The sequence below is a fragment of the Hylobates moloch genome, unplaced genomic scaffold (genome assembly GCF_009828535.3).
Source record: "Hylobates moloch isolate HMO894 unplaced genomic scaffold, HMol_V3 SCAFFOLD_5, whole genome shotgun sequence".
In the NCBI taxonomy this organism is placed as follows: domain Eukaryota; kingdom Metazoa; phylum Chordata; class Mammalia; order Primates; family Hylobatidae; genus Hylobates; species Hylobates moloch.
Window position 1 is genome coordinate 69,465,070 of NW_026652280.1, and position 13,088 is coordinate 69,478,157.

Below are 13,088 nucleotides of genomic sequence, written 5' to 3' on the forward strand. Positions count from 1 at the left end.
CCTGTTTTTTAACTAAATTTTACTGGAATGCAGCCACACCCCTTCAGTCTGCATATTGTTTAAGGCTACTTTTGTGCTGTAACTGTAGTGATGAGTTGTTGCAACAGGGATCTTATGGCTCACAAAGTCTCAAATAATACTACTTGGCCTTTTACAGAAAAGTTTACTGACCTATGCTCTAGGATTAAAACACAATATTTTTCTTTTGTAATTTATATTTTATCAGATACTCAAATTTACAAAATTGGTAAAATGGAGAAACACAGGAAATTCTAGTAAGCATTTATATTTTTCAATTCCAAACACCACTACATCAACTATAATTTCTTTTCTTTTTTGTCTGTATGCATTTAATTTTTGTTGTAGCAAGAAAACTTGCACTTTTTTTTTAAGACAGAGTCTTGCTCAGCCACCCAGGCTGGAGTGCAGTGGCACCATCTTGGCTCACTGCAACCTCCACCCCCCCAGGTTCAAGCGATTCTCCTGCCTCAGCCTCCCGAGTAGCTGGGACTACAGGCATGCACCACCACCATGCCCAGCTAATTTTTGTATCTTTTTTAGTAGAGATGGGGTTTCACCATGTTGGCCAGGATGGTCTCAAATTCCTGGCCTCAGGTGACCCACCCGCTTCAGCCTCCCAAAGTGTTGGATTACAGGCGTGAGCCACCGCGCTCGACCCATTTTTAACATTTAAAACTAAGCATCATCTTTCCTTTCCAGGGAAACCACAAGAAAATTTTAAAATAAACAGAAAAATAATTAAAATAGATAGATTCTCCTATTGAGTGGCAGGGCTCACGTCATCATTAGGAGAGAATTTATTTAAAAGTGTCATCTTAAAATGCAGGGATGTCCATTGACACGCCAAAGGAGAAGCCACGTTGTCAAAATGCCCACTTGACCCACCCAAACATCTCAAACCTACCCTTTGCTGACCTTCTATAACCCCATTTGTAAAGTTTTTTGTTTTTGTTTTAAGCAAGAGAAAGTAGACACATACATGTTGGCAAATGCTAACTGTCCATAGTCATATGACTACGACTACAGCCCAATATAAAGTCAGAGTAAAGATTTTCATCAAAATACTAATTTATTCTGCAGAATGGCCTTTCTGTACCAGTTAACCAGAAACCCATGAAATAAGTAAGCACAAGTCTTTATTCACACAGAAAAGTAGAGATTAAAAAAAGAAAATTTTCTGAAACATTCCATTAGACATTATCCCCTGAATTAATCTGGCTTGTCTCCACGTGGCAATGAAAAAAATCACTAAAAATATACCGTAAAAAGAAAAAAGAATTCTCTAATCTTCTGTGAGAAATGATGTGTAGTTCTCAACTTTCATAAAGGGAAACAGTGGAAGAAAAATATTTATAATTATAAAACATGGCAGAGATTGAGAAATGGGTGTATTATAATCAAATTTTAATAAAATTAATTATAATGAAAATACAAAAGAAAGCTCTCCACTGAAACTAGTGTCCTGAAACACTTGATATTATTTAACCAGCTACAGAGTAACTGTTGACATGCTAAGTTTCATACATACTTGACTTCTCATCTGGCCTAATTTCTTTTTTGAATTTCGTGTCTCATCTTCTAAATTAACACGAGGTTGTGATGAAATCTCTAGCATAGCTTCTGACAGCAATTGTTTGTTCAGGGCATCACCCACTTCTCGTTGAAGCTGTCTCACGACTACCTGGTAAGATGTTATTTTTGTTACTGATTTTACATATCACCTTATTATTAAATTTTGTTAATAATATTTAACTCTAATATATACACTTTGAAAAACATCACCACACACTGATTCTTCTTCTCCTCCTCATGTGTACACATTCCTGTTTATTACTGAATCCAGTTAAGGATAAAGAAGGTGTTATCTTTGTGCCAAACTGGTGCTGTGTTACTCGTACAACAGATTCAGCAAACTGATGAATGTGCAATGTTTAAAAACCTTCTGAGGTCTCAAAAAGAAACAGGTATGTGGGTGGGACTGGTGGCAGTGAATTTTACACTGCAATGTTTTCCCTCTTTTTTATAAGAAGCAGCTCAAATCAACCTCAGAGTTCCTCACATATTCAGTCACCAGCTCAAATCCTTCCAATAGATTTCCATCTCAGAAGAAAACTAACATTCCAATGGCCTTAGAGGCTCTAGTTAACCTGGCTTCCACTTCCCTCCCTGACCCCAGCTGCTGTCTCTCTTCCCTACTCCCACCGTTCCTACCACCCCTCGTTAGTCTAAAAATGAGGATCCAATGTGAAACTAATAAATCACAGACAGCTAAGCTGATCTTTGTACTGGACAACCTTATATCCAAATGAGAGTCACTGAGCCTTGGAATAAAAATTATGACCATATTTTTGACTGAAAAATTGAAAGTAAGTTATAAATGCCAGTGGGAAGATTAAATCAAATATGGTTTGGCCAACATTTACCACATTTTCCCCATATTATAATGTAAGAAAGATGTCTTTAAAGAATGGAATGGTTGTATCAATATATAATTTGAGACTGAATTATTTTCAGATTTAAGTCAAATTGACATGAATAAAAATAAAATTATACCAACTAAGATACATTAAAAGCTATTGAGGAAGAATAATTATAAAATAGGAAATACACTGTAGTTCATCTGGGAAATCTGGAATTAACTGTCAAAGTAATCTAATTAATTGAATCAATTTCAAAATAACACTTTAGGTATGAATATTGATACTTACTTCTCCTTCTTCTTTCTCTTTTTCATATTGGCATTGTCTTTCTTTTAAAAGAGTGCATTCCTTCATCAACCCCTTATTGTTCTCTTCTAGCTTTCTACACTCAGCTTGAAGTTCTTCTACAGTATCTTCACATTTGGCTTGGATATTAATTATTGTTTTTTCCCAATTGTCAGCTTTCTTGTGAGCATCATTACATTGCTGTTGAATTAACAGATTTTGGCTTTGTAGTTGAAATAGTCCATCCTCTACAGATTGCTGCTTTCTCACGTATTTTTCCCAAATTCGTTGGTCATTTTGGTACATGTGTTCAATGTCCTTCAATCGACACTGTGTTTGGCTTAGGACTCCTTGCACGTGTTCTATACCCAACGTCTTTTCTTTGAGAGCCTCTCTTTCATAACGGAGCTCAGTTTCCAGGCCACTGGATGTACTCTCAGCTTTAGAAAGTTGCTGAGAAAGAATCTGAATGTGAGAATACCTATTTTCTAGTAAATGACACCATTCATTCACTGTGCTCTGGAAAGCAAGCTGTAGGTCTCTTTTTGATGACTGACATTGATCATGATAACATAGGGCAGCAGCCAGTCCACAACGGTATGATTCCATTTCTGTTTCCAGTCTTGACTTGCTTTGTTTTTCCTTCTCTAGCTCAAAATTGAGCATTGTATTCTCATCCATCAGAACATTAAGCTCTTTACTATACCGGGTTATTGTTTTTGTTAATGTTTCCTCATCCAGCTTTAGAGTCTTTTCAAGGTCTTCGTTGTTTTCCTTTATAATTTCAATATTTTTGAAATATTTATTTTCAGTTTCCTGGTTCTGATGTTTTATTGTGTCAATTTCCAGCCCAAGTCTGGCAATTTCATCCCGAATCAAGTGATTTTCCTGCCACAGGTCTCTTTCTTTTCCATGAGTATGAGAATTCTAAATAAAACAAAGAAAACTTTCAACTAGCACCCAATAAAATGACATATTATGATTTCTTCTGAAACTAAATAAGTAATAACCTGTACATTTATACAATGAAAGAGTTGCCATCTGGATATCCAACTGGAAAGAAAAAGTTGAATCAAAACCTCAACCCTTTTAGAGCGTAAATTCTCAAAAGTTCAAAAACGTATTTGAAGACAATGAATCTATGAAAGCAAAAAAAAAGAAACCACTAGAAATTCTTTAAGAATCTGATTTTTTTAAAAAAAGGCTTTTACTGAATTTCAACAAACCCAAAAACATAAATGATTAATAACTATGATTACATTTAGAAACTGGGTTTACACACTAACGTCTAACCTTTACTTTCCCTATGGTAAGAGCCTTAGCTCTGCAGATATCTGGACAGATGAAATTTTCCAAATTCCTTAAGTTTCTTTTTCCTGTGAATATTTTATAGATAATTCTACTTTTCTTACACTTTTAGAGTCAGTTTTAACAATGACATGTATTGATAAATGACAGATCTAGGCATTGTACTAAGCACTTTTGTATGCATACATCAATAAATTCATTTAGTTATCACAATTCTGCAGGGAAAGGTTAAAAATAGAAGCAAGCTGCTGGATTTTTCCTAGGTCCTCTGACTCTGCTTCTAGTGCTCCTCCACCAGATCACAGTTACTTCCATGGGGTAGATATGCAAATACAATAGAAACCTTTTCTTTCAAAACACCAAAGAAGATGAAATTTATAAAGCTCCTCTTAGGAAATCCTGAGATTATGTACTATTATGATAACTTTTATTTCCTTTTCACAATGTTTGAAACCATAATTAATGCAAAATAGGGAAAACTACACTGAACTATGTCACTAGGAACAAATTACTTACCAACAAAATATCACTAAGTATATATATTATGGGATATTATTGTTTTCCAAAGGTCTTTGAGCTGAAATAAAATATAACTTTGAAGCCAAAACTTATAATAAATAATTGTAGCTATAAGTATCATTTATTTTTAAGATGAAATAAAATTTGTGGTTTGTTTTAGAACTAAATCACATATATAAAGTCACAGGGATATTCTAAGTAATATTAATAAAATAAAATTAGAAATGTAAAATTTTACCAAACATTAATTTACCTGATTTGAGTTACTTCTTACAGTCTTCAATTCCACTTTCAATGATCTGAGAGGCAGTTTAAGTTGTTTCACTTCAGTTTGTGTCACATATTGCTCTTCCATTATTTTTAACTCTTCTGTATCTTTTTCAAACAACTCTTCAGCCTTTATTCTTTCTTCTTCTTCTTCTTGTAAGATAAATCTGTAGTTAAATATACTTATCTTAAAATCCTTTAAAAACAAAACACTCACATGCTGGTTTATTATCCTAATAAAGTGCCCATGTTCTTGAATATTTTTTCTTTCTAGTTTTCATGTTAATTTCTCACTTCGATGTCTTCCAAAGAAGACATATAAATTGAAAGGTAGTAAGGAATGAACATCCTGCTAATTGATTAGCTTCTGTTACTAGTAATTCTAGTAAATATTATGGAAAAGGATGTTGAAAATTATTAGGTAAAGTTACAAGTTAAAAATTACCTTTTCTTCACAAAGTAATAATTACTCCTCAGTTAGGGTGAATCATTTAGAGTTAGCTAATTTTAAAAAAGTTATTTTTTATAAACAAGTTGATACCTTCACTAGAAATAAATTTTCATCTTCATGAAATACTGCAGGTGTCCCTAAACATGATTTACATTGTAAGACAGCACCTTCAGATACCTTCTTGCAACATGTATCTCCAGATGACAATAATCCAAGACTAAGCTAAGGAATCTAAGATGTTACCCCATACGTTTTACGTTTCTTTTTCTGGTAACACTTTTGACTTATTCTGTTGATCAGTATGTATTTTACAAACAATTTTAAAATCCATTCTGAAACAAGACAAGATCTAATATTTAAACAACAAAGAATAATATCTGCCTTCCGCATAGAAGTTTGAATTAATTTAAACTCTGTAGCAGAGACAGATGTTCACTAAGCTAATCAGTAATCACTTTCCATTTTACTTTACATTAGCTGCATATTAAAACCGGGCCAGGCGTGTTTGCTCACACTGTAATCCCAGAACTTTGGGAGGCCAAAGCCAGCGGATAAGTGGCGGTCAGGAGTTTCAGACTAGTCTGGCCAAAATGGCAAAACCTCATCTCTACTTAAAAAAAAAAAAAAAAACCAGAAATTAGAAAGGCATGGTGACGTATGCCTGTAATCCCAGCTACTTGGGAGGCTGCGGCACAAGAATCGCTTGAACCTGGAAGCAGAGGCTGCAGTGAGCCGAGATTTCACTGCTGCACTCCAATCTGGGTGACAGCGCAAGACTCTGTCTCAAAAGGACAAAAAAAAAAAACAACTGGTTAATTTTAAAAATAATTACTCTGGGTGGAGAAAAGTATACATTTCATACTCAAATTATAAATTGTAAACTTTCTTAAGAACAACTTAGTAATATTAATCAAAGATCTCTTGTAAAAAGCTCCTCTACTCTAACCAGATAGCTCTATTTTGAAAAATTTGTCCAAAGAAATAGAAATGTAGAAAACTATGGATATGTAAGATGTTTCTTACAGCATTAATACAAAAAATTAAAACCCCCAATTTCAATTTATTAAATAATGAAATTTCCATAGGGTGGAATTCTATATAGCCATTAAAATAATGATTTAAAGGAATATGCAATTATTAGAGAAGTATTCACAATTAAGAACTTGTGATTTCTAACCCAAAAATTTCACGTTCCACAATTTTAGGAGGTTTTTTTTTCTATTAAAAAGTAAGTCAGCTATTACAAAAATTATCCTACATATCCTTAGTATAAATAGTTCAAATATTTCTTTAAAACTAGAATGTGATACCTCAAATTACAGAGCTTTTTCTTCCTTTCACGATTCTGATGCTCTAACTGTGATTTGGTTTTGTCTGTTTCAGATAGTACCTTTTGTAGTACGATAATATTATTTTTCATTTTTTGAAATTTTACTTTAAATCGTTCACAGTAACATTTTTTATCCTCTATTGATCTTTCACATGAAGCTGTTGCATTCTTGATTTTCAACAGGCTAACAAAATCTGTCACCGGGAGAAAACAAAATAGAGATAAAATACATGAGTAGGTTTTTAAATACAAAGGACTACGCATTTCAACATGGCACTCATTCATACACCGAATGAACATGTACATATTAAGTGCTTGCAATGTGGAAAATATTCTGGAAAGCTCTTCAGATAAAACAGACAACACATCTGATCTTGTTTAGCTTCAAGTGTAGTAAAGAACACAGACAAAAATGTGACAATTACAAATTCAGATAGAAGCTATAAGAATACACAGTTGTTTTAGTCACATAAGAGAATATGACCTTTACTTGGCTCAGGGAAGATTTCCCTGAGGAAGAGAAGGATACACTGAGAAATAAAAAATGAGAAGGAAGCAGTTGAGCCAAGGAGGAAGCAAAGCACTCTGGCTAGTCTGCTGCAGGCGCTGGAGCTCTGCGGCAATCTGCTTCCAGCCAAGAGGGAGCAACAGGTGCTGATTTTCCTCCTTACCCGAAACAACCAAAAACAACAGACAAAATATATTAAAGAATGATTTTCAACACAGTGGTCTTCAGATAATAAAGACGGTCATCACTAAAACACAGGAAACAAATGTAGGCCTTTTTGTTGACAGAGCTGCTTTTGTTGACAGAGCTTCCAGGCCATGACAAAGCGAGAAAATCTGACATAGATTCCCTGAGCTGGGGTGGTGACGCTAAGAATCCGATCAAACAAAAGCAGAGAGAAATCACAGGACAGAACACTGGAGAGGAGAAAGCAGCAGAGGAAACAAACCCTGGAGATCTGCAGAGGTCCCCTCTAAAGTATTTGGTGGAATAATGAAAAAAATGGATGTGTGCTAGGAAACTTCCTAAGACCAAGGGGTGGTGTGCGGTGGGGGAACACGATAGAAAAAGATGAGAAACCAAGCCTGCTGTTCACAAAGTGCCCAGAAGAGGGTCCAATCCCAAGAGCCAGGCCCAAAACACTCATACTTCACAGGACAATAAATAATCTGAAAACTCTTGCCTCGGGAGTGGCAAATTACTCAAAATCTAAAAGCAAGAACAAAAAGAATTCTGTTTATAAGTAAATCACTGTACCCCAAACAAAGCTCGAGACAATAAGTGGAGGCATGAAAGGTATTTCTTTAAAAATCAAACCACACTTGCAGAAATGTAAATTACAATGTCAGAGGTAAAACTACAGTGGAGGAAAATAAACACAGATCACAATGGTAAATTTGTCATGATGAGCTACGAGAAACCTTCAAGCTACTAATATATAAATCCCCAAATAGAAAGGAACAAAGTCAGAAAAGAAAATTGAAAAATAATTGGCCAAAAACATTCTAAACTTGGCAAAATCCATATTCCCATAGATCCAGGAAGGAACTGCCTGGGACAAAAAGATAAAAGTGTACCATTGTCATTTTCTTATACCATCTATGATGTTGTATAACATTACTTGAAGGTAGACTGTGATAGGTTAAAATTATATACTATAAATCCTAAATAAGCCACTGAGATAGCAAACAGAGAGTTATATATAATAAACCAAAAAAGAAATATGAAATTAAATCACAGAAAATAGCTGATTAAAGGAAAGCAGAAAAAGAAGGGGAACAAATAACAGCGAGACTAACAGCAATCAAACAGCACAATGACAGACCAACTTAACTATATTGAATATCACATTATAAATGAAACTGGTCTACAAGCCTCAATTAAAATGCAGACTGCCAGATTCGATAAGAAAGCAATACCCAATTACATGCTGTCTATAAGAAATGTACGGTAAATGTAAAGACACAAATCGGCTGCAAGAATAGAAAAAGATACATGCTAACACTTGACAGAAGACTACTGAGAAGAAATGGTTCAATTAATATCAAAGTAGATTTCATAGCAAAACAATTTCCAGCAATAAATAAGATCATGTCATAATGATAAAAGTTTCAGTTAATCAAGAAGATATAATAGTCCTAAATGTTTATGCCCCTAATAACATAAGAAATTCAAAATACATGAGGCCAAAGTAGATAGAACTATAAAAAGAAATAGACAATTTCTAAGTAATCTGAGGTCTCGATACCCTTTACTCAGGAAGTGATAGAACAAGGAGGCAGAAAATTAGCAAGAATAGAGCAGATTTAAACACCACCATGCCTTTCAAGTACCTATGGAACACTTACCAAAACAGACAATACTTTAGGCCATACAATAAATCTCATTAAAAAGATTAAGTAAAAAGAATGTAAGTCATACAAAGTACATATCCTGACCACAAATCAATGATATTAGAAACCAATAACAAAAATAATGCTAAGAAATACTCAAATACATGAAAACTAAGAAATACACATCTAAATAACGCTGGTTCAAAGAGATGATGAAAAAAGAAAATATTTTGAACTGAATCAAAATGAAAAAATAACATATCAGGGTTTGTAGAATGCAGCAACAACTTCACTTAAATACAAATTTTTAGCACTAAATGTCAATATTAGAAGAGTCTCAAATCAATAACCCTGACTTCTACCTTAAAAAACTGAAAATAAATAAATGAATAAATAAATAATAAAATAAAATCAGAGAATTAAACCCAAAGCAAGCAGAGGGATAAAAAACAAAACCACCTGCTGTGGTCTGAATGTTTGTGTTCTCAAAAGTTTATATGCTGAAACCTAATCACAAGGGCGGATTTTTAGAGGTAGTCATATCATGAGAGCCAAGCCCTCATGAATGGGATTAGTGTTCTTACACAACACACCCCAGAGAGCTCCTCCGCCCCTTCTGCCATGTGAGGACACAGAGAAGAAGAACACATGTATGATCCAGGAAGGTTCTTTACCACACAGCAAATTTGACAGCACCTTGACCTTGGACTCTGCAGACTCCAGAACTGTAAGAAATCATTTTCTACTGTTTATAAGCTACCCAGTCTATCGTATTTTGTTATACTACTGGTTTCAGGAAAAAAAAAACAACAAAAAAAGGAAGATCAGCAACACCAAACACTTTGGGAGATTGATAAATGTTAGAAATCTCTATTTACCCTGGCTGATCAGGAAGAAGAGAAGACACAAATTACTAATTTCAGAAATGAGTAATGTCACATGATTATAGACCGTACAGATACAAAAAAAAACCAAGGTGACATTATAATTTTTATGTGTAAACATGAGAAAATAGATAAAATTAACAAATTCCTTAAAAGGGAAAATTACTAAATCTCAACCAAGAAGGAATAAATTACCTGAATTGCCCTAAATCTAAAAAACAAACTTCAGTCATAGCTGAGGACTGTCCTAGCAAAAGAAATTCAAACTCAACTAGCTATGGCAGTGAACTCCACCAAACATTTTCAGAAGAAATAAACAATTCAACACTGACTCTCCAAAAAGAAACAAAAAAGAGTACATCCCAACTCACTCTTTAATGTTACCATTACCCTGAACCAAAACCAGACAATGGTATTACCAATAAAAAAAACTCCCTCATGAGCATGAATGTAAAAATTGAACCAATTTGTGAAACAACCAAGACATCCTCCAATACGTGAATGAATAAACTGTGGTTAAACAGCCAAACAATGGAATATTACTCCATGCTAAAAAGATATGACAAATCAAACCATGAAAATACATGAAGGAACCATACATGCATATTACCAAGTCAAACAAGCCAACCTAAAAAGGCTACTTTCTTTTTTTTTTTTTTTAAGACAGAGCCTTACTCTGTCTCCCAGACTGGAGTGCGATGACGCAAGCTTGGCTAACTGCAACCTCTGCCTCCCAGCTTCAAGCAATTCTCCTGCTTCAGCCTCCTGAGTAGCTGGGATTACAGGCGCCTGCCACCACACCCGGCTACTTTTTGTATTTTTAGTAGAGACAGGGTTTCGCCATGTTGGCCAGGCTGGTCTTGAACTCCTGACCTCAGGTGATCCACCGATCTCAGCCTCCCAAAAGTGCTGGGATTACAGGCGTGAGCCACCGTGCCCGGCCTAAAAAGGCTACTTTCTGTATGATTCCAACTATATGACTTTCCGGACAATGTAAAACTATGGATATGGTAAAAAGATCAGTGGCTGCCAGAGGATGAGGGACACCAGGAAAGGATACACAGACAGAGTACTGAGGACTTTTAGGGAGGTGAAAATAATGTATATGACACGCATACATGTCAGTGTACCTTAAGACCAAACCCATACGATGTATATAGCACCAGTGTACAATGCACACTACGGGCTGCAGGTGATTCTGATGTGCCAATGTAGGCTCATCCATTATAGCAACTGTACCACTATGGGGAGGGTTACTGATAAGGAGGGAGGCTACATATGTGTGCAGGTAGAAGGTATTTGAAAAATCTCTGTACCTTCCTCTCAATTTTGCTGTGAACATAAAACTGGCCAAATAAATAAAAATAAAGTCTTTATAATAAACCAATAAAGACTTTATCATAACTTATTTAGCAAATTGAATCCAACAGTATAATAAAAGGACAATGCATCATAAACAAATGGGTTTTTTTCCCAGGACTGCAGGGTTGGCTTAACATTCAAACATCATTGTTATTTGCCAGATTAACAACGGAAAACAGTAGATCCACAGAATCATCTCGACAGATAGAGGCATTTGATACAATTCAACACTCATTTCTGATTTTGTAAAAATGAAAAAGTCTCAGCAAAATAAGAATCCAGGGACCTCCTTCAGCATGATAAAGAACATCTACGATGAACCTACAGCTAACATGTATATGGTGAAAAACTGAATATGTTCTCCAGAAGATGAAGAACAACATAGGAATGTCTGCTTTCACTGCTTTTATGCAGCATTGTTCTGAAGATTCTAGCTAGCGCAGTCAGGCAAGAAAAAGAAATAAAAGTCATCCCAGTTGAAAAAATAAATAAAACTGTCTTTGTACACGACCATGACCACACAATAGGTTTGGGTAAACTCTAACCTGTGGGCCAGCTTCTTGTCTTCGTCAATGAGCACAGCTGTGTTCATTAATTGTACAGGTTGTCTATGGCTGCTCTCATATTACAATGGCAGAGTCTATCAGCTACAACAGAGACCCCTTTTGCCACAAGTCTTTAATAAGAGGGTACTTTGAGAAAGAAAAGGTTTGAAAATCTTTGGTCTATGTAGAAAATCTGATCAAATCTACCAAGAATTAGTAAGTGAGTAGTATTAGTACCAGGACTAATAAGTGAGTTCAGTAAGATTGAAGTATGCAAAACCAACATACAAAAATCAACTGTATTTCCATACACTCATGATAAACAATCAGATTAAATTTTTAAGCATATGATTTACAACTACATCAAAAACTGAAACAGAGATAAATCTGATAAACTATAGAAAGATGTATACACTAAAAACTACAAAATATTACTGAAAAATTAAATATGACTTACATAAATGCAGACATCCATTTTTTTAAAGAGTAGGAAGATTCATTATTGTTAAGATGTCCATTCTCCATAAATTAATCTATAAATGCAACACAATTCTAACCTAATGTCCAACAAGCCAGCACTTGTTGGACATTTTTAAATGACGAGGTGATTCTAAATTTCTTTTAAATTGACAAGCTGATTCTAAAGTTCATGTGGAAATGCAAAATCTAGCATAGGCAAAACACAACGAAGAACAGAAAAATCAGCTTCAACAATTATCATACATCAACAGTAACCAAAACACTTGGCCACTGGTACAGGATGAATACCCCTTATTAAAAATGCTTGGGACCAGAAGTGTTTCAGGTTTTGGATTCTGGAATATTTGCATCTACATGAGATATCTTGGTGATAGGACCCAAGTCTAAACACAAAATACTATTTGACAAAGACAGATGATAATTAAAAAAAAATACTTTTAATAATTTTGTGCATGAAACAAAGTTTATGTATATGAGGTGAACATGTTTAGTCATTAGGATCATGCATATTAACCACACCCATAAGAATGGCTACAAATAAATACTGCAATACTTAGTGTGACAACACAGTAGCCGCAACTGTCCTGTTGTGCTGATCAGATAGAAATGGTACACTTTTTTTAAAAACAATTTGGCAGCTTTTTCTAAAAAGGGGACATAAAGCGGCATAGGACACTTTTGTGGGTTATGGATAACTATCTTGATTATGGTGACAGTTTCACACGTGTATGTATCTGTCAAAACTTATCAAACTATACATTTTACATATGTGCACTTTAACATGTATCAGTTATACCTCACTGAAGCTACTGATTGTAGGAGCAAACACCTGGGGCACTGGCTGTGAGACAGAGAGAAACAAGGGTATGAAATGAA

At 34.8% G+C, this 13,088-nt stretch overlaps 1 protein-coding gene across 1 annotated transcript in view; it reads right to left on the bottom strand.

The window, feature by feature from the left end:
- Nucleotides 1–1,429: 1,429 nt before the first annotated feature.
- The window catches only part of ANKRD62 (ankyrin repeat domain 62), a 34,094-nt gene continuing 22,435 nt past the window's right edge, over nt 1,430–13,088 (bottom strand). The window contains 4 exon segments of the mRNA XM_032152825.2: nt 1,430–1,702; nt 2,730–3,653; nt 4,807–4,987; nt 6,582–6,795. Coding sequence (XP_032008716.1) covers nt 1,511–1,702; nt 2,730–3,653; nt 4,807–4,987; nt 6,582–6,795 — 1,511 coding nt within the window. The 3' untranslated portion in view covers nt 1,430–1,510.